General features: G+C 43.2%; 1 protein-coding gene and 1 long non-coding RNA gene across 3 annotated transcripts; one reads left to right on the plus strand and one right to left on the minus strand.

The window, feature by feature from the left end:
• Positions 1–12,698: 12,698 nt before the first annotated feature.
• LOC135557851 (uncharacterized) lies at positions 12,699–13,783 on the minus strand. The gene is made up of 3 exons (XR_010458267.1): positions 13,716–13,783; positions 13,458–13,587; positions 12,699–12,891 (listed from the first exon to the last, which is right to left on the minus strand). It is a non-coding gene; the product is annotated as an uncharacterized LOC135557851 (long non-coding RNA).
• LOC135557850 (leucine-rich repeat transmembrane protein FLRT2-like) lies at positions 13,561–25,518 on the plus strand. 2 transcript variants are annotated; one of them, XM_064991521.1, is made up of 2 exons: positions 13,561–14,164; positions 17,474–25,518. In XM_064991521.1, exon 2 carries the CDS (start codon positions 17,992–17,994, stop codon positions 19,996–19,998), a length of 2,007 nt encoding a protein of 668 aa, XP_064847593.1. In that variant the 5' UTR covers positions 13,561–14,164; positions 17,474–17,991; the 3' UTR covers positions 19,999–25,518. The 2 variants fall into 2 exon arrangements, with proteins under 2 accessions (XP_064847593.1, XP_064847594.1); XM_064991522.1 differs by having other exon boundaries at positions 13,561–13,927.
• The last annotated feature ends 1,081 nt before the right edge of the window (positions 25,519–26,599 follow it).

Genomic DNA, 26,599 nt, shown 5'->3' on the forward strand with positions numbered 1-26,599 from the left:
GCTCGCTCTAGATGCCATAACAGTTTTAAGTAGCACAAGGGGGATTTTTGCCATGCTTCACACATGTGTTGGCTATTGTTTTGATTTTCTGAGGGAAACATAGCCAAGGTTGTTTTATTAGTCATAGTCACACATTGTCTGTGTATTCTGGGGATTTCAGATGCTTGAACAACAGTTGCTGGAACAGGACACACCTCGATGTCAAATAACCGTGTCTGAACGAAGGTCGTGGAAAGAACAAAGATGTTCACTGTGTGGGAATCCCACTTAAGCGTTTGTAGACGCAATCCTGCCAGTGTGTGGTTTAAATGAGTTTGCTTTCGATCTTTTTTTCTGTTTGTTTTATTGGTGCCTGCTGTTAATAATGTGAATGTAGGACAGCAGAATGCACAGCGAATTGACACACACTGTGTTGATACCGCAGCCATCAAGCTAAAGCCACCTCAAACGACAACATGGCCGCGTCTGAAATCGGGCTTGGCTACTACTTAATTTAACTGCATACTGTGTACTTATAGTACTGCATAACGTGTACTAATAGTACTGCATCCTATTTAGAACATACTGTTTAGTACAAACGTATGCATTGTGAAACAAATATCAACATTCTAATCATCCACACTGAGAAGGCGTCATCGAATGCGTAATCCTCATCATTCGTACATTTTTGTAGAGCACCTTTTCTGATTGTCAGCTGCTGTCGAACACACGTGAGTGTGAAAATACGATGCTCTTCCTCAGTAGTGTGCAGCAAATTCTACTACTAGTTGAAAAGTCGAAATGTGTGTGACATCCTGGCATTTCACCTACTATAAAACGTTATTTTTTCCTCTTGCTCAAAAAGCCCATTAATCGCAATAAGTAGCTTGGAATGACAAATGTGTGTGGGCAGTGTGCATGGAGGACATGGCGTTCAGTATATGCATTACACACATCAAGATGACTTTTAATCAGACCCAGGCTTGCTTCTCATACAGTATATGGAGAGACATCACACAGAACACATGGGCGGAATGTCACATCAATCCAACAAAACCTCATTCTGTTCTCCTGTTTTTCACAAATAGATCACACCATGTGTACACAGTAGCATCAGGAAATACACCACGCAGAACAAGGATGAGAGACAAAGGTTTAACCTGCTGCAACTAAATATAACACAACGTAGACTCTTGTTCCTTTTGACACGAGGAATTGCTGTCTGGATTTCTTAGCATTGTATTAATATAGGATTCAATAGGGAAATTCAAGGCACAGAATTGAAACAGAATTTTGAAAGTAACATCAAATTGCAGTTGAAACCACAAACATTTCCTTGACAAATAACCCCGAAAATTTTAAATATTTAAACATGTATTTAGGCTAGTCTATTGTTTGAAAGTTTTTAGTTCTCAAAGACGTGACAAAGCTAAAGAGGAAAAATCCCCATCGGCAAAACCACTTAAAAAAACTCCAGTACAGTCAAAAACATGATTTCCTGTGTTTTTATATATATTTTCACACAATGAGATTGGAATAAAACCGTAAAATTTAGAAAACTATCATAATGCCCTTTTAGTGTAGAGCTGTTTGAAAAGACTGCTTGACATTTTAGCCTGTTTTGGTGGGATGGACTGGACCAAAACTCCTAATTAGTTAATAAACCAATAAGAAAGAGTTCCAAACCTCTCTGGCAATAACAGCCCATTTTCAGTTTTCCCCTCCTCACTCAGACCACTCCCAGAAATGTCCCTTTGCTAAGAAGCTATTGCTGTTTCTTTTTACCGTTTGAATTGAAAACAATCACAGTAAGGTACCTAATTGCTCCCCAGAAATGATTTGATATTGAGATAAAAATGACTGCATTGGACCTTTAACATTCATTTCAAACCGATTACATTAATTTCTAACCGTACAATCAGGGCATTTGCCAAGTCAATGAATACTGTTGATCAGCCAGACGATAAGGGAACCAACAGTGCACTGGAGCTTTTTACTTATCAGACCTTTGATGTCAGACCTCAGTTACAGGAATAATGTCCTTTCGGAGATCTCTGCAATCTAATCTAGCAGCAACAAATCAAACCCATGACTGGAGAAAATAGCGAGTGTTTGAACTCCAAGGAGTTGACGGTCCGTATCATTGATGAGATTACTCTGAGTATCTGAGAGAAAAATGTGTACGTCGTAACAGGATAGTTGCTTTGTGTTTACACAACAACATAACTGTGTCACCATAATACAATCATTATTGTTGCTGCCAATGCATTGCAATCTTCCAGAATGTTCCATAACATTCCAGAATGTTCCATAACATTCCAGAATGTTCCAGAACATTCCAGAATGTTCCAGAACATTCCAGAATGTTCCAGATGCTGCAGTCTTCAATCATCTTCTATTGCACTTTCATGTCATTAATTCACTTCCTTGAACTCCATGAGACCATCACCTCCATGAACCCTTAATGATGACCAGCCGTTCTCCACTTCCTCAGTAAAGTGTTATTTTGGGCAGTGGCCCTTTTAAATAACTAATGATAACTAAAACTATGATCTCTCCCTTCACCTTAATGCGTGGTGGCAATGGGACAGGTGTGCCGCTGCTTTATACTTATCCGGAACAATGTAATTAATCTAAAGTTCTGCGTTATGAACAGAGAGAGAGAGAGAGCGAGTGGGCCGGAGGAACTGAGGAATGAAAAATGAAAACTGAAAACTGAAAAGGGGAAAGTCATGAATTATATAGTGGGACTCCAGCCACTGACCTTGGCTACTTTACAGGTTTTCATTTATTTTATTATTTTCTATTTTTGGAGTGCCGAGTGCTGTTTTTTTGAAAGCGCTGAGCGTCACACAAAGCGAAGCACCGCTGACTGACTCCTGGAAGAATAGAGCGATGTGACTCTGGCCCTCCCTGCAAAGCTGAGAGGAGAGATATTAGCCTTATGTGATTAATTTACAGCGTTATGCATCAATTCATCTGCGCAGGGTGGCAGGCACCAGGGTTGGGCCTTGTGCCACCTGAGAGAGAGGAATGAGAGAGAGGGGGAGATGGGAGGGAGAGAGATGGAGAGGGACACAGAAAAAGAGTAATCTTCTGGGGAATCGTGGCCCTGTGAAGGATGAGGGATGAAAAGTGATCCTTTTAATCGAAAGATCTTACATCATCACTCACACCAACCACATTGCCATTTTTCTCTCTCTACTCCTCTTTAGTTCTCTCTCTTGCTTTCGCTCTGTATATCTGTCTGATTTTCTCTCTCTCTCTCTCTCTCTCTCTCTCTCTCGCGCTCTCTCTCTTTCCTTCTGCCCTCTAACTCTCCCTCATTCCCTCTGGAAATAATATGTTAACTAATGAAACAGAAACCTGGAAGTGAGCAGGACATGTTCTAAATGCACTGTGTGATTCACCAGCCTCCCAACAGTACTCTGGGTAGTATGGTTCTTCACCAGCCTCCCAACAGTACTCTGGGTAGTATGGTTCTTCACCAGCCTCCCAACAGTACTCTGGGTAGTATGGTTCTTCACCAGCCTCCCAACAGTACTCTGGGTAGTATGGTTCTTCACCAGCCTCCCAACAGTACTCTGGGTAGTATGGTTCTTCACCAGCCTCCCAACAGTACTCTGGGTAGTATGGTTCTTCACCAGCCTCCCAACAGTACTCTGGGTAGTATGGTTCTTCACCAGCCTCCCAACAGTACTCTGGGTAGTATGGTTCTTCACCAGCCTCCCAACAGTACTCTGGGTAGTGTGGTTCTTCACCAGCCTCCCAACAGTACTCTGGGTAGTATGGTTCTTCACCAGTCTCCCAACAGTACTCTGGGCAGTGTGGTTCTTCACCAGCCTCCCAACAGTACTCTGGGTAGTGTGGTTCTTCACCAGCCTCCCAACAGTACTCTGGGTAGTATGGTTCTTCACCAGTCTCCCAACAGTACTCTGGGCAGTGTGGTTCTTCACCAGCCTCCCAACAGTACTCTGGGTAGTATGGTTCTTCACCAGCCTCCCAACAGTACTCTGGGTAGTATGGTTCTTCACCAGCCTCCCAACAGTACTCTGGGTAGTGTGGTTCTTCACCAGCCTCCCAACAGTACTCTGGGTAGTGTGGTTCTTCACCAGCCTCCCAACAGTACTCTGGGTAGTATGGTTCTTCACCAGTCTCCCAACAGTACTCTGGGCAGTGTGGTTCTTCACCAGCCTCCCAACAGTACTCTGGGTAGTATGGTTCTTCACCAGCCTCCCAACAGTACTCCGGGCAGTGTGGTTCATCACCAGCCTCCCAACATTACTCCGGGCAGTGTGGTTCTTCACCAGCCTCCCAACAGTACTCTGGGTAGTGTGGTTCTTCACCAGCCTCCCAACAGTACTCCGGGCAGTGTGGTTCTTCACCAGCCTCCCAACAGTACTCTGGGTAGTATGGTTCTTCACCAGCCTCCCAACAGTACTCTGGGTAGTATGGTTCTTCACCAGCCTCCCAACAGTACTCTGGGTAGTGTGGTTCTTCACCAGCCTCCCAACAGTACTCTGGGTAGTGTGGTTCTTCACCAGTCTCCCAACAGTACTCTGGGTAGTGTGGTTCTTCACCAGCCTCCCAACAGTACTCTGGGCAGTGTGGTTCTTCACCAGCCTCCCAACAGTACTCTGGGCAGTGTGGTTCTTCACCAGCCTCCCAACAGTACTCTGGGTAGTATGGTTCTTCACCAGTCTCCCAACATTACTCTGGGTAGTATGGTTCTTCACCAGCCTCCCAACAGTACTCTGGGTAGTATGGTTCTTCACCAGCCTCCCAACAGTACTCTGGGTAGTATGGTTCTTCACCAGTCTCCCAACAGTACTCTGGGTAGTGTGGTTCTTCACCAGTCTCCCAACAGTACTCTGGGTAGTATGGTTCTTCACCAGCCTCCCAACAGTACTCTGGGTAGTATGGTTCTTCACCAGCCTCCCAACAGTACTCTGGGTAGTATGGTTCTTCACCAGCCTCCCAACAGTACTCTGGGTAGTATGGTTCTTCACCAGCCTCCCAACAGTACTCTGGGTAGTATGGTTCTTCACCAGCCTCCCAACAGTACTCTGGGTAGTATGGTTCTTCACCAGTCTCCCAACAGTACTCTGGGTAGTGTGGTTCTTCACCAGCCTCCCAACATTACTCTGGGTAGTATGGTTCTTCACCAGCCTCCCAACATTACTCTGGGTAGTATGGTTCTTCACCAGCCTCCCAACAGTACTCTGGGTAGTATGGTTCTTCACCAGCCTCCCAACAGTACTCTGGGTAGTGTGGTTCTTCACCAGCCTCCCAACAGTACTCTGGGTAGTGTGGTTCTTCACCAGCCTCCCAACAGTACTCTGGGTAGTATGGTTCTTCACCAGCCTCCCAACAGTACTCTGGGTAGTGTGGTTCTTCACCAGTCTCCCAACAGTACTCTGGGTAGTATGGTTCTTCACCAGCCTCCCAACAGTACTCTGGGTAGTGTGGTTCTTCACCAGTCTCCCAACAGTACTCTGGGTAGTGTGGTTCTTCACCAGCCTCCCAACAGTACTCTGGGTAGTATGGTTCTTCACCAGCCTCCCAACAGTACTCTGGGTAGTATGGTTCTTCACCAGCCTCCCAACAGTACTCTGGGTAGTGTGGTTCTTCACCAGCCTCCCAACAGTACTCTGGGTAGTGTGGTTCTTCACCAGCCTCCCAACAGTACTCTGGGTAGTGTGGTTCTTCACCAGCCTCCCAACAGTACTCTGGGTAGTATGGTTCTTCACCAGCCTCCCAACAGTACTCTGGGTAGTGTGGTTCTTCACCAGTCTCCCAACAGTACTCTGGGTAGTATGGTTCTTCACCAGCCTCCCAACAGTACTCTGGGTAGTGTGGTTCTTCACCAGCCTCCCAACAGTACTCTGGGTAGTATGGTTCTTCACCAGTCTCCCAACAGTACTCTGGGTAGTATGGTTCTTCACCAGTCTCCCAACAGTACTCTGGGTAGTATGGTTCTTCACCAGCCTCCCAACAGTACTCTGGGTAGTGTGGTTCTTCCAGTGTTCTGACTTTAGAGATTCGAAGGAGACACCCTGGGGATGTTTGCAAGACTATTTTCAAACGGGGAGACTCACTGTGGCAGTAAGTGAAAGCTAGGGGGAACAAAACAATATATGTGAAAACCACAGTGACCAGATGGAAGCACCGATTGGTATGTGAGAGCTATTGCCTTAGCGAAGGCCATATGAGGAAAACAAAATAATAATAAATGAAGGAGTTGGGAGAAGACGGTAAACAAAGGATCATACATTACATATAATTAACTCATTTAGGAAAGAACAGCCATTAGATAAGTACTAGACAGATAAACATACAGTATGTAGAATTACTGTGGGTGAAGTTTGGGCTGTATCAAAATCTTACGTAATGAGATTTTAAAAAGTATTCTCATTCCCCACAAAGATATGTAATCTGGAATTAACCAAAATCCTTTCTTGTTGAAGGAGAGATTAAGACCAAGAAGAACACTAACCTCCAAAAGTAGCCCCAGATCCTGAGAAATGTCCATCTTCTCAATGAGTCTAAGAACAGTTATAACCCTTCACAAGCAAATGAGTGCCTTCAAAACAGGCTGTCTATTCCAGTATTACTGTGGAATGCGGAGTGGAAGACCCAAGACGCAGAAGACTAGAACTATAATTAGGAGGCACACACACACACACATACACACACACTGTGCTACAGGCATTCCCTAGGGATACTGGGAGAGATAAGCAAGCAGTGAATGTCGTCATACAAATTAAATCACTTCTTTAATTGATGTCACAGCTTTGTTCTGGTCTAGATTGCTAAGCACTGGAGCCTGCACAGCATACTTGTATCTTCCCAAAGTGTGCAACATCCTTGGAGTTAAGTAGTTGTTGAATAAATAATTAAATCCCTAATGACACCTCGTAATTAACATTCATTCATATATAATAATTAGTCATAATAATCGGAGGTCATTATGGCTGTAAATTGGTCTGGGTCTTTCTCCACCCTCCCCTAATTAGGAGCCAATAGAATAATGAATCGACTCATCAACAGAATGGAAACAATGAAATGTAACTATGGAGAGTTTTATGAATATAGAAGTAAATTCTGTGTTGGGAATTATTGCATTATTGTTTGGAAAAGTGAAGGCAATCCAAAAAGAAACTACTTGTCAAAGAGACATAACATGTCCTATATCTGTCCTGACCAGAAGAAATGTAGGTTTGTTGGATCCAGAGTTTTGTTGTGTGAGGAGGCTTGCTGGTTCCAGAGTTTGTCCTGGTCAGGTCAGGAAGACAGGGACAACTCCTGTCCGTGTGAGAGCCGAGCAATACGAGGTCATTCGGGAGATCTTCCAGGCAGTAGTAGCCAGCTATGTGTCCATCATGCAGATATACAAAGTGAGGTCAGGTCTGGACAGCACCAGACAGGCAGGCAGATTTGGTCTGGACAGCAGCAGGCAGGCAGATTTGGTATTGTGACAGAAAGAGACTCAGAGAGAGAGAGAGAGAGAGAGAGAGAGAGAGAGAGACAGAGCTATAGCCTGGGAGGTAGACACTAGCTCACCTACACATCCAGGCTGTGAACAGTCAGAATAAGACTTCCTCTATGCTCAGCTCAGAAGGGGAACTTCAGGCCAGATGTGACTTCAAACAGAGCGAAAGCTGGAGGGATTGAAGGTGGGATAAGGCCCATCCTTTGACCTGTTCCTGGCTTCTCTCTCTCTCTCTCTGTCTTAATCTCCTTCTGTTCATCTTTATTTCGATTTCACTCTCTCTGTCTATCTCTTTTTTATATCTCTAGCAAATCTCTCTTTCTCTCTATACCGTTCCATTTCACTCTGTCTGTCTGTCTGTCTGTCTGTCTGTCTGTCTGTCTGTCTGTCTGTCTGTCTGTCTGTCTGTCTGTCTGTCTGTCTGTCTGTCTGTCTGTCTGTCTGTCTCTAACACCCTTCTCTCTCTCTTCCCCCTCTCTCTGCAGTATTACAGGGACCAGCTTGTTTTTGTCAGTCTGTTTTTACAGTGTGACATTAGCACAGGGCAGCCTTCAGTGAGGAACTAGCTACCATTTACAGGTACAGCGCCTTGCAAAAGTATTCTCCCCCTTGGCGTTTTTCCTATTTTGTTGCATTACAACCTGTAATTTAAATGGATTTTGGGGGGAATTTCATGTAATGGACAAAATAGTCCAAATTGGTGAAGTGAAATGAAAAATAATACTTGTATCAACGAATTCAAAAGAATGTGAAAGAAAATGTGGTGCCTGCATATGTATTCACCCCCTTCGCTATGAAGCCCCTAAATAAGATCTGGTGCAACCAATTACCTTCTGTCACATGATCTCAGTATATATACACCTGTTCTGAAAGGCCCCAGAGTCTGCAACACCATAAAGGAAGGGGCACCACCAAGCAAGCGGCACCATGAAGACCAAGGAGCTCTCCAAACAGGTCAGGGACAAAGTTGTGGAGAAGTACAAATCAGGGTTGGGTTCTAAAAAAATATCTGAAACTTTGAACATCCCACGGAGCACCATTAAATCCATTATAAAAAAATTGAAATAATATGGCACCACAACAAACCTGCCAAGAGAGGGCCGCCCACCAAAACTCACGGACCAGACAAGAAGGGCATTAATCAGAGAGGCAACAAAGAGACCAAAGGTAACCCTGATGGAACTGCAAAGCTCCACAGCAGAGATTGAAGTATCTGTCCATAGGACCACATGAAGCCGTACACTCCACAGAGCTGGGCTTTATGGAAGACTGGCCAGAAAACAAACATTGCTTAAAGAAAAAAATAAGCAAACACATTTGGTGTTCACCAAAAGACATAAGGGAGACTAACCAAACATATGGAAGAAGGTACTCTGGTCAGATGAGACTAAAATTAAGCTTTTTGTCCATCAAGGAAAACGCCATGTCTGGCGCAAACACCTCTCATAACCCCGAGAACACCATCGTCAGGGAAACTGGTCAGAATTGAAGGAATGATGGATGGTGCTAAATAAGGGGAAATTCTTGAGGGAAACCTGTTTCAGTTTTCAGAGATTTGAGACTGGGACGGAGGTTCACCTTCCAGCATGATAACGACCCTAAGCATACTGCTAAAGCAACACTCAAGTGGTTTAAGGGGAAACATTTAAATGTCTTGGAATGGCCTAGTCAAAGCCCAGTCCTCAATACAATTGAGAATATGTGGTATGACTTCAAGATTTCTGTACACCAGCGGAACTCATCCAACTTGAAGGAGCTGGAGCAGTTTTGCCTTGAAGAATGGGCAAAAATCCCAGTGGCTACATGTGCCAAGCTTATAGAGGCATACCCCAAGAGACTTGCAGCTGTAATTGCTGTGAAAGATGTCTCTACAAAGTATTGACTTTGGGGGGGTGAATAGTTATGCACGCTTAAGTTTTCATTTATTTGTCTTATTTCTTCTAAAAAATTGTTTGCATCTTCAAAGCGGTAGGCATGTTGTGTAAATCAAATGATACAAACCCCCCAAAAATCTATTTTAAATCCAGGTTGTAAGGTAGAAAAAAAATTGGAAAAATGCCAAGGGGGTGAATACTTTCGCAAGCCACTGTATATTCATCCATAATTCACACCATGTCCTCCTGATGAAATGACTACCATGCTGATTGAGAACTGCCTCCTCCTTCCTCCATCCAACAGTTTGACAAGCTGGTTTATTCTATTAAAAGGAACTATAAGCTTGCAAATTTTTCTTCATTTCATTTAATGGAGCGCCTACACCAGCATTACACAGTCAACGATTGATATGGTGGTGACGCAGTAGCATGCACTTAGAACAAATTTTGATGGTTTACTTTTGAAAAAGTTGCTTTTCTCATGTGGGAGTTGTGTTGAAAAATGAAATGATGGTAGGTTGATAATTGACACGCATAAAGATGATTACAGTGAGGACAAATATAATTAATGTATGTATTGATCAACTATAATCTTAACAACATCGTCAGCGTTCGTTACACTCCTCAGCAGGAGGTCTCTCTCTAGTCTCATTATGGCATCTGGTGATATAATCATTTTAATATAATCAAATATTTATAATAATTACACAATCACATCTTTCAGAGATCTTGCCAATCACTCTTGTCAATCACTCTTGAAAGGAAGTTAAAAGTCGATTAATGACTTTGAAGTGTGCCCTTGTGAAGTTCTGATGTAAACATTGTACTGAGGAACATGCTAAGTGCTAAGATAATGATGTCTACAGGGACTTAAGAATGTATGGATATAGGGGGAAAAAATAAGTGTGTATCTGAGTACAAATGTTCTGCTCCTGGTCAAACTTCCCTGAAGGAGCCATGGGACTGGACTAGGGTTGCAACATTCCGGTAGGGCCAGTGCTGAGTGTTTCTACCATTTCAGCAAGATACAGTAAATTATACAGTCTGGTCCAAACAATCCACAACCCATTTAGGCTCTATTCTATCGCTGAGAGATGGATGATGGTGCTGAAAACATTTCCTATACTTTTTTTAAATAAAGGAGGAGGGGATAAACTTTTGTCAGAGAGTTTGTTTTCTGCCTAATATGGTTATTATAAGAATTCATACCTTTAGACTTATACATGTATAACTATTATTCTAATTGTAGTCTTCTAGAGTTATTACTAAAATAATTCATGAGTCAGGTCTTCATTTTGTCCAATAACTGGACAGGTTTCACGTTAATCATTTCATAGTAATAAGTGTACACGCTGCCATACAGGTCTATCTGCTGCATTCTGTCCTGTAAAGGCTGCATTTCGGGGGGAACAGAAACCTTCAGTCAAATATCAGGAAGTTTGTGAATAGCCTTTTCGTGACTTGTAGCTTGATATTAGTAAGTGTGTAAGGGTCATGTCTGATATAAGAATTCTGGGAAAGTTTAGAATAGTTCAACAGAAGTGAAACAATATCAGCAGTTAAGGTAGAGCATCTACGCAGGCCAACTCAATAATTATTTAGCCTTTAAAGAACAGAGTGTAGGTACCCTCGACCTCCTGACCCATCTCCAATATACGTATAAAGGTGCACATATTATACATATTGACTTTTTTTCCTCTATGAAGGATACTTGTCTTGCATTGGAAATTCAAAGTTACAATAGGTCAAGAATTAAACTTTGAAAGGTATAATGATTGGAATATCACATTTCACCGAGAAATCCTATATCTCAAACCCACAGATGGGCCTAGTAGCTCGATTACCATAGCTAAAAGTAAACTGATATAAACCCTGGCCTACAAAAACATAGGATATTTTAATAAAATGTGCTGCATATCCAACAGCTGTAAAATATTTGTCATTTCTAATAGAGAAACATTTTATAACTGTGTATAATGCCACATTCCATGTATTTGAATTATGTTGCTAAAACATGTCCGTCCGTAAAATAGGCTATTTCAGCCTGCATTCTTCATGTCCAATATATAATTCATCCTGTGTACAGCTTTGTGATTTATGGATACATTAAATTGTGTGGACTGTACATGGCAAGGCAGTCAATCTTTGGGCTGTGGCAGACAAAATTAAACATGAAAGGCAGAATGAAACTCACAAAATCGTCTCATGGAGAGTTGATAAAATAGAGGAATGGAATCACCATGTGCTGGCTCAGAGTTGACTTGTCTTCCTTGACAGTCTACATATCATCTTTATTTTCCAATAGCTTGGAGGTAGAGACAACTCACCTTGGCATGTAGCAACTGTGTTTTTTGTTTCAAATGGTTAATTTAATCAATCATTGATTGGCACCAACTCTGTGATCAAAGATAATCTAGCAGCTGCTGACCTGTTAGTGTGGCGTCTATTACATTTCACAACAGGACTGCAGCACATGCTGCTTCTGCTACCGTGACACACACACACACACACGCACACGCACACGCACACGCACACACACACGCACACACACACACACACACACACACACACACACACACACACACGCACACACACACACACACACACACACACACACACACACACACACACACACACACACACACACACACACACACACACACACACACACAGGAATTGTGGAATAATAATGTATGCAAGTAAGAATATGGAAAGGCCTCCTGCTAAAATACAACTTCTCATTATCCAATGGGGGAGAGTGGGGTAAGTTGAGCCAAAGTGGTAAATTGAGCCACTCTTGTTTATAGGAAACGGTACACAACATTTATAATTTGACCAAATATTTAGGAAGAGGTTATCTGTGAAGCAATAAACCACGTGGAAAAAATGGTGAGCAAGATAAGTCCAAAAAACGGATTTCCACCAAGTCAAATCAATTTATTGTGTAAGAGGTTTCATGATGTTTGTATCGAAACCAAATTAAATTATCAGTTGGGGTCTCTATAAGCTTCAACATGAGGTCCTAAACCGAGCATGAAAGTGCATCCTTGTAGCTGTGTGGGCTAATATATTCCAAATGTTTGCCTTGGGGTAAGTTGAGATGATGACCATGGGGTAAGTTGAGCCAATGGCTGAGCCAATGGCAAATTGAGCAGATGTAAGCGTTTATTTATTATGCAAGGCATTATCACTGGGATACGAGGTAACAACAGGGCTTGGCCCATGTTAAAAGTGTTTAAAAATGGACAAAGTGTTTGTTAGGTGTTAAGCCTGTGTTAAAAGATGCTTAAAATGATTAAAATACCAAAAGCTGTTGTGATTGTGATGAAATGTGTTTGGGAAATAAATATAGGTTTTAAAATGGTAGTGGTAATAATTAATTCAGTTAAGACATTTGTCGGCGGCTTAACTTACCTTGTCCTGCAGCTCAATTTACCTTAATGGAATGATGCTGATTGTAAAAAATGGCTCAACTTAATCCACTCTCCCCTTCACCTTCAGCATTCAGGACCAAAAGATCTCATATTGGGCTCCCTCACACCATACCTGTTTTGAGTGTGTGTGTGTGTATGTATGTATGTATGTATGTATGTATGTATGTATGTATGTATGTATGTATGTGTGTATGTGTGTGTGTGTGTGTGTGTGTGTGTGTGTGTGTGTGTGTGTGTGTGTGTGTGTGTGTGTGTGTGTGTGTGTGTGTGTGTGTGTGTGTGTGTGTGTGTGTGTGTGTGTGTGTGTGTGTGTGTGTGCGAGAGAGAGGGAGAGAGAGAGAGAGTGAGGTAAAGCAATTGTTTACTGCTGAATCAGTACTTAGAAAGAGGCTGAATATTCAGAGGAAATGACTGTGCTTGTCAGTGCATGTGTCTGAAAGTGTCAAATCATGGAAAGGAAGGAGAGATCAAAATAAATGCCAACCGAATTATGCATAGAGCTCTGCCTTCCAATGGGAACTGAATAGAATGTGAAGTGAGAATGATCTGGACATGTACTTTATCCAGATCAATCATTTAGGACCATTCCTAATGAACTTTGTGTTTACGGAAAATATATAGTTAAATAAGATAAATATAAATTAGGCTAGTCCAGAAAAACAAGAAAGTTGAATTTACCATGTAAAATGAGAGGTATGAGGGCGTCAGTGTTGGGAGGAGCTGTGGCTCCTAACCATCTCTCTCCGAGCTGCTCCGGGAGATGCATTCTTTATTCAGGGAAGGGTAGGCCCAGTAGGGTAGGAGGGACCTGAGTGACGATGAGAGAGCGAGATAAGAGACAGATGTAGAGAGAGAGAGAGAGCAGAGAGATAGAGAGAGAGAGGGGTGAGCGGTGCTCACACATCACTATCAACTGAATTTATATTAGCAAAATACCTCTGGTATTCCAAGCATGGAAGGCAAGTTTTTATCGTCCCCAAAACAATCTGAACGCAAGCCGTCATGATTGGGGGATCAGCCAGATTCCTTGAAAAGTGCTTGTTCGCTGTTTCGGGGGACTCCAACGGAAAAACTCGGTGCTGTCTCTGCTGCCTCAAATCCTGCTCTCCCGCTCTAATGCCTTGCCCAAGGTTTTGAGAAGCGCTGAGGTGAGTCGTAGGTTGTTGAGCTGCCTGACGAGGAATAGGAGAAAATTGCGGACAGATCAGAAAACTGTTTCCTGAACTCAGGCAGCATGCTGTCCGGTATAGCTACGGATGGCAGGGCGCTCGGAACCGATTCGCACAAACAATACCGAATGACGCTGGGGCAAGGCAAAGCGATAAAGAAAAAAGTTTAACATGATTAAGGGGCAATAAACGGATACGGACAAAGCCTCATCTAAGGTAGGCTACATTAGTCCAAATGTTTTATAGCACCACAAAGGCAATTTGTTATTCACAGCAGTTGGGTTTCTATAATGCCGAGCTGAATTAACAACTATAGTTTACCACAAGGTATTTCAATCGTTTTTTTGTGGAGTTGTCGTTTTATAGGCTATATGAGTAGATTGAACTGGATTTGGTTCATACGTTATGGAGGTATTACAATTCAAGCGCTATGGTATTATTTTTATTCAAAGCACGCCGTTTCCTAATATATTATATTATATTATCTTTACAATCTACTGCCATCTATAAACGAAATGTGGTCAACTTGTCAATTGACAATAGTTTTTAAAAATATTTGTTTATAGATGGTAGAATTTATTAATCCGTTAATTAGGTTTTTCATCACGTCAAAGATCAATGTGCTACAAAGCGCACGGCTTTATTTTTTTTCCTTTAGATAAAAGCGAAGCCTCCGTTTGCACTTGAAATTTCAATGCTCGGTTACGGCTCTCAATGTCCCTTTGTAATAATTAATTCAAATGAACACCACTCACTGAGCTGCCTTTGAAGTATACCTGATCCGCCTTTTATCGCCTTTTAAATAGCCTATCCGTTTTAAACTTTTAATTGCGTTATTGTCATTTAATCCAATCCTAATCCGATTGAACCTGGCCGCGATATCACTTAATTCATCTGGCGAGAACTGTGTTCCCTCAGCCGAAAAACGTTATTCTATCTGTTCACAAAGACACATTGGCAGTTACCTCACAACTTGCCCTCGGAGTTAATTGGTCCGAGTGCACATTTCTCTCTCTGTGCAATACATTTTGTATTTGAATACATGGAAGTGCCAATTTTATTGTGTGTGTGTGTATTGGACGTGTTCTTCAGCTTTACTGTATAAAGGTTTATTTTTTTCCTCCACAATTCCTTCCAATGTCGTTATTTATGCAGCTATAATCATTTTAGGTACTGTTGTTGTGGCAGCACATGTATTGTCATGTGCTTACTGCTTATTTCCCCTGAAGCTTATTTGATTACATTTAGCCCTTTTCAATTTCGAAAAGTAGATCGCAGATGTATTTCATATTGTTTGTTCCATCTTTATAAGGTGTAGAGCACCATCTCATCAGTCTACAGAGCAACCTAACAATACAGATAACTTTACTCTGTCCATATGCACATTCCTCCTTGGCTATGTTACCCAATCCCATCAAACCTGTTTTGTATTAAAGGTATGGGTCTATTCTGCATTGACACACGGTGGTGCTCCTGTTAAGTTAAATGCACTGATGGGGAGGAAATGTGTAATAGGAAATTAACTTGAATACCGAGAGGCGGAGAGCTGAGGCCCTACTGTAATAATAAGTTGTTAGTTGCTCTTATTTGTCCTTTTTCACACATGTAAAAGTGTGCATTAATTGGAAATTAGTATTTTTTTTTCATATCCCAACTCTCCCTGAGACACCCTCAGAGAGTGGGGTCACGGCCAGGGTCTGCCATTATCAACAGAAACCTTGGAACAATTAGGGTTAAGTGCCTTGCTCAAGGGCACATCGACATATTTTCACCTTGTCAGCTTGGGGATTCGAACTACCGGCCTTTCGTTTACTGGTCCAACATTCTAACTGCTAGGTTAGCTACTGCCCTGGATGGCCTACCTGCTGTACTGTAACCGGGTGGTCTTGGACTGAGGCCCATACTGTAACCTGGTGGGCTTGTGCTGAGGCCCATACTGTAACCGGGTGGGCTTGTGCTGAGGCCCATACTATATATCCCATTTAGCAGACGCTTTTGTCCAAAGCGACTTACAAGTCGGCTGGGGCCACTACTTTTACATATGGGTGGCCCCAGCGGGAATCGAACCCACGACGCTTGGCGTTGCAAGCGCCATGCTCTACCGACTGAGCCACACAGGACACACACATACTGTAACCTGGTGGGCTTGTGCTGAGGCCCATACTGTAACCTGGTGGGCTTGTGCTGAGGCCCATACTGTAACCTGGTGGCCTTGTGCTGAGGCCCATACTGTAACCGGGTGGGCTTGTGCTGAGGCCCATACTGTAACCGGGTGGCCTTGTGCTGAGGCCCATACTGTAACTGGGCGGCCTTGTGCTGAGGTCCATACTGTAACCTGGTGGCCTTGTGCTGAGGCCCATACTGTAACCGGGCGGCCTTGTGCTGAGGCCCATACTGTAACCGGGCGGCCTTGTGCTGAGGCCCATACTGTAACCGGTTAGCCTTGTGCTGAGGCCCGTACTGCAACCGGGTGGCCTTGTGCTGAGGCCCGTACTGCAACCGGGTGGCCTTGTGCCCACTCTAAACCTCTAAACCATGTTAAGAAATGGTCCAGTATCGATCATTTATCGCAAGTGGAAGAGCTAAATTCTTTTCCAATCCCATTTCATTTGACAGGCTGTGTTTGTCACTCTGGGGTTGGTATAAAAACCACACACACACACACACACACACACACACACACACACACACACACACACACACACACACACACACACACACACACACACACACACACACACACACACACACACAGTCCCCTTATATTTTATCTTGCAGTGCCATATTTCATGTCCGTGTGCTGGAGATGGTTCGTGGTTTGTAATATGTAAGGGGAACCTTTAGAGGGGAAACAGCACCAATCTCTGTATACTGTAAGCACATGTTTACCAGCTCTGACTTCAAAACACTGTCTGCTCTAACAAAGACAAAGAAGAAGCGAAGACTGTTTTCACACAAGAGCTGCCTGATACATCTGTATGTTTTCCTTTCATGTCTCTGCTATGTCTCATTTCTGTTTCATACGGTTCAAAATCATTGCAATGTGTTTATTAGCATGTTATTTAGCACTGAGGCATTGACTTGTTGCTGTGGAAATCTCAGAATGTGCATGCTGTCCTGGCATATACTACTATATTCTCTCCTCTCTCTTTGACTGAGAGGAAGGAATGAAAGCCCCCTTTATGTCTGCTAAAACCGGATGTTCTAGAACTCTCCGCATTTTTTATCAGATGGTTTGAAATTTCGAAAGAAATAGCCAGTGCATACATTTCAAAGAAGTGTGAAAGTGTGAGACTGAGTGGATCTATGTGTTGGTTAAGTATGTGCCTGAGAGAGAGGGGGAGAGAGAGATGCTATCTGGCCATAAACAGAGTGTGACTATGGATCTACAGTATGTGTGTATTTTTTCAGCCTGTGTGTGCGTGTGAGTTGTGACAGAGCTCTTTTTTTCTCACAGAGAGAAACAGACCACCCCTGCCCTAAATCCCGCCACTAATCTCGCCTTTCCTTTGTCTTGTGGAACAGGTCTCTGGATCCAAATGTCACCCCCCCTGGACGCTGCCCCAGGCGGGGACCAGCAGTGTGTGACGGTGACGGGTGGGTGGCGAGGAGAGGAGAGGAGGAGGCCACAAACACATCAGCTTTCTGCTGCGATTCTGCACTAAATTGGCCCAGGCTGTGTGCTGTCCTGTGAGGACGAGCAAAGGGTGCTCTGGTCTGATATCTCAGCATGAATGGAGTCAGAGTCAACTTCACTTAGAGGACCTGCTCTTCCTAATGAGACCGCTGTCTCTCTTAAAGTTGAGGACTAATCAGTTACAGGGGGATTAAGCCTAACCCTACGGCTTCTTGTTCTACTGCCCCGTGAAGAAGAGGTGAACTCAGCATTATCAAACTCTTTTAGTGGACTGTTTTTTTTGTCGACTCTTTTGGTGGATTTACTTCAATACTTTCAATACTTTTCCCTTTTTTTTCTTTTTTTTGTTGGTGCGTTGCTTTTTAATTTATCCAACCCAAGGACATTCCCCTCCTGATTTTACACTATGGAGTTTCAGGCTGGGCTGTGGAATAAAGATTGGGGTTCATTTCTGCGTTTCTGGTTGACAGTCATCCTGAGCCTCAATGTGCACTTTAGCTGCCCTGCCACCTCGTGCCCAGAAGAGTGCCGCTGCGACAAAACCTTTGTTTACTGCAACGAGCGGAGCCTGACGTCTGTGCCTCTGGGGGTGACAGAGGGCTACAAGATCCTCTACCTCCATAACAACCAGATCAACAATGCAGGGTTCCCATGGGAACTACACAACGTGGCGTCTGTTGAGACAGTGTATCTCTACGGCAACCAGTTGGACGAGTTCCCCATCAACCTGCCTAAGAACATCCGGGTGCTCCACCTGCAAGAGAACAACATCCAGACCATCTCCAGGGCTGCCTTAGCCCAACTGCCCCGCTTAGAGGAGCTCCACCTGGACGATAACTCCATCTCTACGGTTGGGGTGGAGGAGGGGGCATTCCGGGATGCTGTCAGCCTCAAGCTGCTCTTCCTCACCAAGAACCACCTGAGCAGTGTCCCCATTGGTCTCCCAGAGGACCTCACAGAGCTGCGATTAGACGAGAACCGTATCGCCGTCATTGCTGAGGAGGCGTTCCAGAACGTGACGCGGCTACAGCGCCTCCTGTTGGATGGCAACTTGTTGACAGACGAGGGCGTGGCCCCGGGGACGTTCCAGGAGCTGTCCAACCTCCGGGAGCTGGCGCTGGCCCGTAACTCTCTGACGTTCCCCCCGCCCCTCCTCCCGACGCAGTCCCTGGTCAAGCTCAGCCTGCAGGATAATCAGATGGACCAAATCCCAGTGACAGCCTTCTCCGGCCTCCAGAGGCTCGAGAGACTGGATATCTCCAATAACCAGCTGCAGACGCTGACACAGGGGGTCTTTGACGGCCTCATCAGCCTCAGACAGCTCACTGTTCGGAACAACCCGTGGCGCTGCGATTGCACCGTCAAATGGGTGGTGGTGTGGCTCAAGTCGCTGCCAGGCTCTATCAACGTGCGTGGTTCAATGTGCCAGAGCCCAGCGAGGGTGCGCGGCATGGCAATCAGAGAACTCACCCTGGATTCTATCCAGTGCCCAGCTGGGACGGACCTCCAGCCCGACCTCTGGCCTACCCTGCGCTCCACGCCCCCGCACCCCCAACTCACCACCACCACCCTCATTACCTCCTCCATGACCAGCTCTATTCCCACCTTCACAACCTCCTCCTACCCCACATCACCAACCCCTCCCCCTGCCCTGCCTCCCCACCCCGCTGGCCCACTGCCCCCCTATGAGGACCCCCTACAGATATCCTTCCACGTGGTCAATGCCTCCTGCATCGAGGTAAGCTGGGCTTCCTACTTCACCGTCACAGCCTACAAGGTGACCTGGGTCAAGATGGGCCAGAGCCTGATGAGCGATGTCAGCCGCGAAAGGACGGTGAGTGGGGAAAGGCGGAAGCTTAGCTTGACCAACCTGGAGCCCAGGTCGGTGTACCGGGTCTGTGTTTATGTGCTGGACACCCTCAACTCCTACCGCCCTGGGGAGGATACAATATGCTCAGACGCCAGAACCAAGTCGACCTCATCCAGCTCCAACAACAACAAGGCCACAGGGTCGGAGGAAGCTCAACAGGACACCAACTCCACTCTCCTTTTGGCCGGGGTGATAGGCGGGGCAGTCCTTGTCGTCCTGGTAATGCTGCTGAGCCTGTTTTGTTGGCACATGCACAAGAAGAGCCGCTCTGAATCATCCAAGTGGAAATACAACCGTGGCAGGAGAAAAGACGACTACTGCGAGGCAGGTACCAAAAAGGATAACTCTATACTGGAAATGACTGAGACCAGCTTTCAGATAGTCTCGCTGAACAATGAGCAACTTTTGAAAGGTGATTACAGGATTCAGCCCATCTACACACCCAATGGAGGCATTGGCTTCAGAGACTGCCACCTCAGTAACAATAGCTTAGCCTACTGCAAGAGCAGCAACGTTCCCAGCACCGAGTTCTGCCACACGTGATGCTTCTAACAGGATGCTCCCAAAACCAGTTGTTTGAGAAAAAAATATACTGTACCATAGATATTTCCAAGTTCTGTCTGCCATGTAATTTATACTGTGGACAGTAATGTGGAATTCTATCAGCTATCTTTTTTACTCTTAGTTAGAAGGAATACAAATGGTTTTCTAATCAGTGGGATTAAATTACAGTAAGTGTTTTTTGCTTAACTTCGGGCTCGGTGTCCCTTCTACGGGACGGTTGAGCTAACTTAGGCTAATGTGATTAGCATGAGGTTGTAAGTAACAAGACATTTTCCCAGGACATAGACATATCTGATATTGTCAGAAAGCTCAAATTCTTGTTAATCTAACTGTACTGTCCAATTTGCAGTAGCTATTACAGTGAAAGAATACCATGCTATTGTTTGAGGAGAGTGCACAATTTTGAACATGAAAAGTTATTAATCAACAAATTAGGCACATTTGGGCAGTCTTGATACAACATTTTGAACAGAAATGCAATGGGTCATTGGACCAGTCTGAAAAGTTGCACATACACTGCTTCAATCTAATAGCCAAAATCTAAATTGCACCTGGTCTGGAATAATACATTATGTCCTTTCTTTTGCATTTCAAAGATGATGGTACAAAAAAATACAAAATAACGTTTGTTCTTTTCTTTGTATCATCTTTTACCACATCTATTGTGTCATATTCTCCTACATTCCTTTCACAGTTCCCCAAACATCAAAGTGTTTCCTTTCAAATGGTACCAATAATATGCATATCTTTGCATCAGGGCCTGAGCTACAGGCTGTTAGATTTGGGTATGTCATTTTTGGCAAAAATGTAAAAAAAATATTTGTCAGATCCTTAATTTGAAGTACTGTATATAGGAATTTGTACCATTACAACACACTGGGTTGGTTCTGACAAACGCTGCCCTGTCTGTCAGGTTTTGGGTTGTTGGGTGCTATGAGGGATGGGATTCTTTGCTAACCACAGGAGCTAAATGATGGTCTTTGTGCAGAGCCACCCCCTCAGAAACATTAGTTACGATAACACAGTGGTCAGGGACATAGTAACACTGCTGATTAGACTGCAGTGGAGAATAGGCACTGCTGGTATTTTTTTAAGAATCAAAGTGCACTTTCTAATGTAACAGAGAGAGTAAGCAGCCATCCAGGAAATGAGCTTTTTGTGGAAATCCCATCAGAGAGGAAGCGCACACTTTTCAACACCCCCTATTGCCCTCACAAGACAAAGTGAACATGTATGAATGTGGTAGGCAGGGAGAATGCCTTCACAGGACTAAGTGAACACATCTGAATGTGGTAGGCAGGGAGAATGCCTTCACAGGACTAAGTGAACACATCTGAATGTGGTAGGCAGGGAAAATGCCTTCACAGGACTAAGTGAACACATCTGAATGTGGTAGGCAGGGAAAATGTCTTCACAGGACTAAGTGAACACATCTGAATGTGGTAGGCAGGGAGAATGCATTCACAGGACTAAGTGAACACATCTGAATGTGGTAGGCAGGGAGAATGCATTCACAGGACTAAGTGAACACATCTGAATGTGGTAGGCAGGGAGAATGCCTTCACAGGACTAAGTGAACACATCTGAATGTGGTAGGCAGGGAGAATGCCTTCACAGGACTAAGTGAACACATCTGAATGTGGTAGGCAGGGAGAATGCCTTCACAGGACTAAGTGAACATGTATGAATGTGGTAGGCAGGGAGATTGCCTTCACAGGACTAAGTGAACATGTATGAATGTGGTAGGCAGGGAGCAGTGGAGTCTGCTGAGGGGAGAACGGCTCATAATAATGGCCAGATGGAGCAAATGGAATGGTGTCAAACACCTGGAAACCATGGGTTTTATGTATTTAATACCATTCCACCTATTCTGCTCCAGTCATTACCACAAGCCCATCCTCCCAAATGAAGTTGCCACCAACCTCCTTTGGCAGGGAGGGAGACTGCTTTGACAACTGGATATAGATTGGATATAGATTGTCCTATAGATTGTCCTTCAGTGACACAGGATGTAGTACCAGCTGTGGCCACATGTTCTCTCAGTCAGTATAGAGGGGTAAGTGTGAGAGTTAGCAGTAAAGATCCTTTAGCTCCAGCAATCCCTCCAGCAACCATAACTCATGATTGTCACTAATTACCACAGCCACAAAGTCAAAATGGCTATATTGTAAAGATGAATGAAGACAAAAATACGGTTAGGGTTAGGCATAAGAATAGCAGTGTCGTTAAGATTAAGGTTTAGACGAGGTTTCAAATGAGATTTTAGGAAGATAAATTGTAGAAATAGGTGGGTTTTATACATAATTATGACTTTGTGGCTGTGTTAACTAGTGACAACCATTACTCAATCTCAAATGGCATTTCTCTGGGTATTAATGCTCACGGAGCTACTTAATGATGTGGAATAATTTAAAACTGACTGTGCTCAGCTTTGGGGTTCAGCGGCTAAATTATATAGATTTTTACCACAGTGTGTTATTATCATGGTGGAGGCCCATGAGTTTGTGTTGGTTATCTTGTCTTTGCAGGGAGGTGTCTGCAGTGATGATGAATGAGTAGGAGATACACTCACAGTTATTATACAGTCCGCTACCTTTCTATTTTCCTTTATTGTTTAGTATTTAAATGACAAATGTGTGAATCACAACGAATGATCAATGTGTTTATCTTTAATCTGCTTTATACTGTGTTGATAGAAGGGGTTTCCTGCTGTAGTATGTGAATAATTTCCATTGGGATTGGCTATTCTATTCATTCATTGATTGATTGGTTGAAATGACAGATTCACCATCAATTCAAAACAATGTTAGCTAAATCTGGAGCTGCCCCCATACATGAACATGTCCTTATCTGATATCCCTCATCTTAAAGCTTCTCAGACTGCATCGGCGCAATTAAAACTACAGTGCTTCCGATGCTGAGAGGGAGAGAGGGAGAGAGAGAGAGAGAGGGAGAGAGCTAGCTATCTGGCCAAAAACAGAGTGTGTCTCTATGGATCTACAGTATGTGTGTATTTCTTCAGCCTGTGTGAGTTGTGACAGAGCTCTTTTTTTCAGGCAAGCTGGCTCCAAGTTAGGAATGCCTGGTGCCACTGAGAAGTCATCATTATACACTTCTTACTCCAACTTTATTTGCTTTGACATGATTTTATTTTGCGGGCGGAGTTCAAAGGATCCACCCCCCAACTCCTCATAATCCTCATCCAAAAAAGGGAGAAAAATATGCAGACTTTAATTTCCAGACTTTATTTTCCAGACTTGGCCTTGTGAATCACAAGTTTAGAGAGGGAGGATGGCCAAATGACAGGAGATAACCCTTCACTTCACGAGGCACCAAGCCACTGGATGAAATACACCATTAAACCACTGCATTCCAATGGTTTGGCTGGACTTTAGACCAGTGGTTCACAACGAGGGGTATGAAGACCTTGGCCTATCCACAGGGGTACTTGAAAAGACTCATGAGACCATAGGCCTACAGGGAAAATGCACATGAGGGGATGCTTCAGGGGTAGCCAAGGCAGAAAAAGGTTGGGAACCACTGTCCTTGACTAAAAATAATTTTGGATGGATATTGTAACATTATCAACAGTAAAGACCATTTTAAAGGTCAAACTCTTGTTTTGTGCTGGGCTGTTCATGGCTAGAATCTCTGTTGTATTGTCTGTATTTAAAGAACTGCCATGCCAGTGCATGTATTAGTGTTAATTCCTTCAGTATTTCCCGAAGTGGGGAGTTTATGACGCTATAAACACTATGACGCCATCATTCATCTTGACGTTTAAGCTTTCATACATGCTTTTTGAGTCTAATTTCCATTCATAATGCAGAAACTATTTTTGTTAAGAAATGACAGTTGCTCTTCTGTGGTTACCAAAGTGTCTCCACATTTTTCTACCAACGTACACATATCAGCGTATCAACCTGTATTAAAATATACGTCCAACTAGCCCCACTAGCGTAAGCTGACCTAAGGTCAGTTTGACACACATTAAGTTTGACACTGCTACATTTAGTGACCTAAGGTCAGTTTGACACTGCTACATGGCAAGTTGCATACAACATCCATCTGACATTTACTGACCTAAGGTCAGTTTCACACTGCTACATGGCAAGTTGCATACAACATCCATCTGACATTTACTGACCTAAGGACAGTTTCACACTGCTACATGGCCCTAGTGCTTTTAACAGGTTATTTATCCACTGAACACTTTAACCTACCTGCCTGTAGAACAGTTATTCTATCTGACAATAATTCCATACAGCAAAGTGTCTTTGTTTTCTTTACCAGGGATTAGGTTTTAAATGTATTGTTAGTCAGTCAGGCCAACCTGTTGCAACAAGTTCCTGAAGGAACGAATGTTCCAAGGAGTGATAATAGTCCATTTATTGCCTTACCTTTATGCTGTACTGTATGGGCTAACTGTACTTGGTTAGTTCAATTACTTGTTCAGAGCAGAAGCAAGGTTTAAACTAATGATTGAATAGTTACTGTATGGAAAGCACACATTTTCATATTTCTGCAACAACAAAGAGAGAGTGACAGACAACAATAGATCTGACACAGAACTAATGAAAGACTGTTCATTCGTAACGACGCCTTGAGTGGTGCTGGGTAATGAATGATACAAAGTGACTGAGAAGCCTTGTTGGTTATTTGCAGCAGTACATTACTCTTCATTTCCTCCCTCATGTAAAGAAAGTACACAGATGCAATGGCGTGACCAATGGAATTAGACCGAACACATTATAGAGAGAGAAGTGAAAAATAAAGAGACATACTGAAACCTCTGGTTTATTATTGTTTCAGGCTTTGATAGTAATGCCCTTAAAGCTCATTGATTCTCATTGAAATAACTATGTTAAACCATTGAGAGATCAATTCAAACAAAGTACCCAAGTGGATAAAATGTAATACATTTTAAGTTATCTTTGTTTCGTCTCTCGTTAATTTTCAGTTTGAGGGCAAATCCCCCTCATGTGAATTACTGTCTGCAAATTTCCATTATAGACTAAAATTAATTCAAGGATTTGTGCATCTATTCACAGAAGTCTTCAGCAAACTATTCATGGGTTTGTTAAGTAATTGAATTTTCTGTGTTTTGGATAATCAACCCTTCCCCATACAGCTGCTGGGTTAAATTAATTGAAATAATATGAACAACGACAGGCTATTTGTTCATGTATCATTTGACAGAAGAAAGTATGCTGAATATCAACCATGCATGTCATTTGGCTTCTTCATGGTGTTCTTGACTATTATGGCTTTTCATTTAGACATTGCCTTGTTTTGACTTTAACAACATAAACCAATATGCTATTTAGGAACCAAAGTACAATTTTTGTTCTCATGATGAAATCTTGTTGTTGTCCCATGTATGTGCCTTGAGGTTAACTTACAATGTAAAGTTCTTGAAACCTTTAAATGTTTTTGCACAAAATGTAAATATAGAAGTGAAGATTTTTGCAAATAAAAGTTCCATGGGATTTAATTGATCATCATTTCAATCAGAATGTTTTTGTATAAGCTCTCTGAAACATTTACTTTACTTTAGACGTCTGCAGATGTACTAGAGAGGTACTTTTCCACAACTTGAGTAGATCCACTGACAATGTTACTGACCTTGTAATTGTTTACATGGCATTGGTTCTCTGTTCTGGTGACTGCATTCTACAGAAACTGACAGCTGTCAGTGTGTGCGGGTGTGTGTGTGTGTGTGTGTGTGTGTGTGTGTGTGTGTGTGTGTGTGTGTGTGTGTGTGTGTGTGTGTGTGTGTGTGTGTGTATGCGGGCGTGTGAAGACAGTGACATTTCAAAATAGAGCACAAATAGGTAGTGTTCTGGATAAAACACTGAGCTTTAATTCCTATCTACAGAGTTATCTACCTATTGACCTTTTAATCCACTTATGCTTACAATGTGTCATCTATAGTTATCCACATATTTGTACCTGGTTATCATTAATACTGTAGCTCCCCACGTCTCATTACAACTGTCCTGCTTAGCTTTCAATTGAATACTGTTCTACTGTGTAACTCAAGTGCATCCCTGCTGATGTCATTGACAAATGTATGTACTGTATATCACAAAGCTTATCTGCATTTCTTGCGGTGCAGGAAAAGTTATCCTGCAATAGGGTAATCAAATTAAGATCCTACAACTGTAGATGAGCTGGTTAATTGACTCTTATTAAAAGTAACATTGATGTCCAGTTGTACACATAGTCAACTTGGATTCCATTTGAGCAGTTTGCCTGCTAAATGCCTGTGTGGAGGTGAGGCCTTACCCTCTCCGTTCTGCAGGGTTATAACAATGTATACAATGGATCTCTGGATCTCTGCCCATCTGCCTCCACTGATGAGGGTAATAATCATTAAGAGAAAGGAGACAGCAAATCCACTGAAGATCATTGCCTTGGCTTACTGTTCTGAGTGGAATATCAACACACACATTGATGGATTTTTTTTTTGAGTAGGCTACTGCTTAGTGAGTAAAATGCTTTGGATAAATGGTTGAGAGGAACAATTGGAAGGATATTTGGACTGTTTTTTTATCATGGGAAAAAGTTTTAGTTTATT

The sequence above is a fragment of the Oncorhynchus masou genome, chromosome 16 (assembly GCF_036934945.1).
Source record: "Oncorhynchus masou masou isolate Uvic2021 chromosome 16, UVic_Omas_1.1, whole genome shotgun sequence".
In the NCBI taxonomy this organism is placed as follows: Eukaryota; Metazoa; Chordata; class Actinopteri; order Salmoniformes; family Salmonidae; genus Oncorhynchus; species Oncorhynchus masou.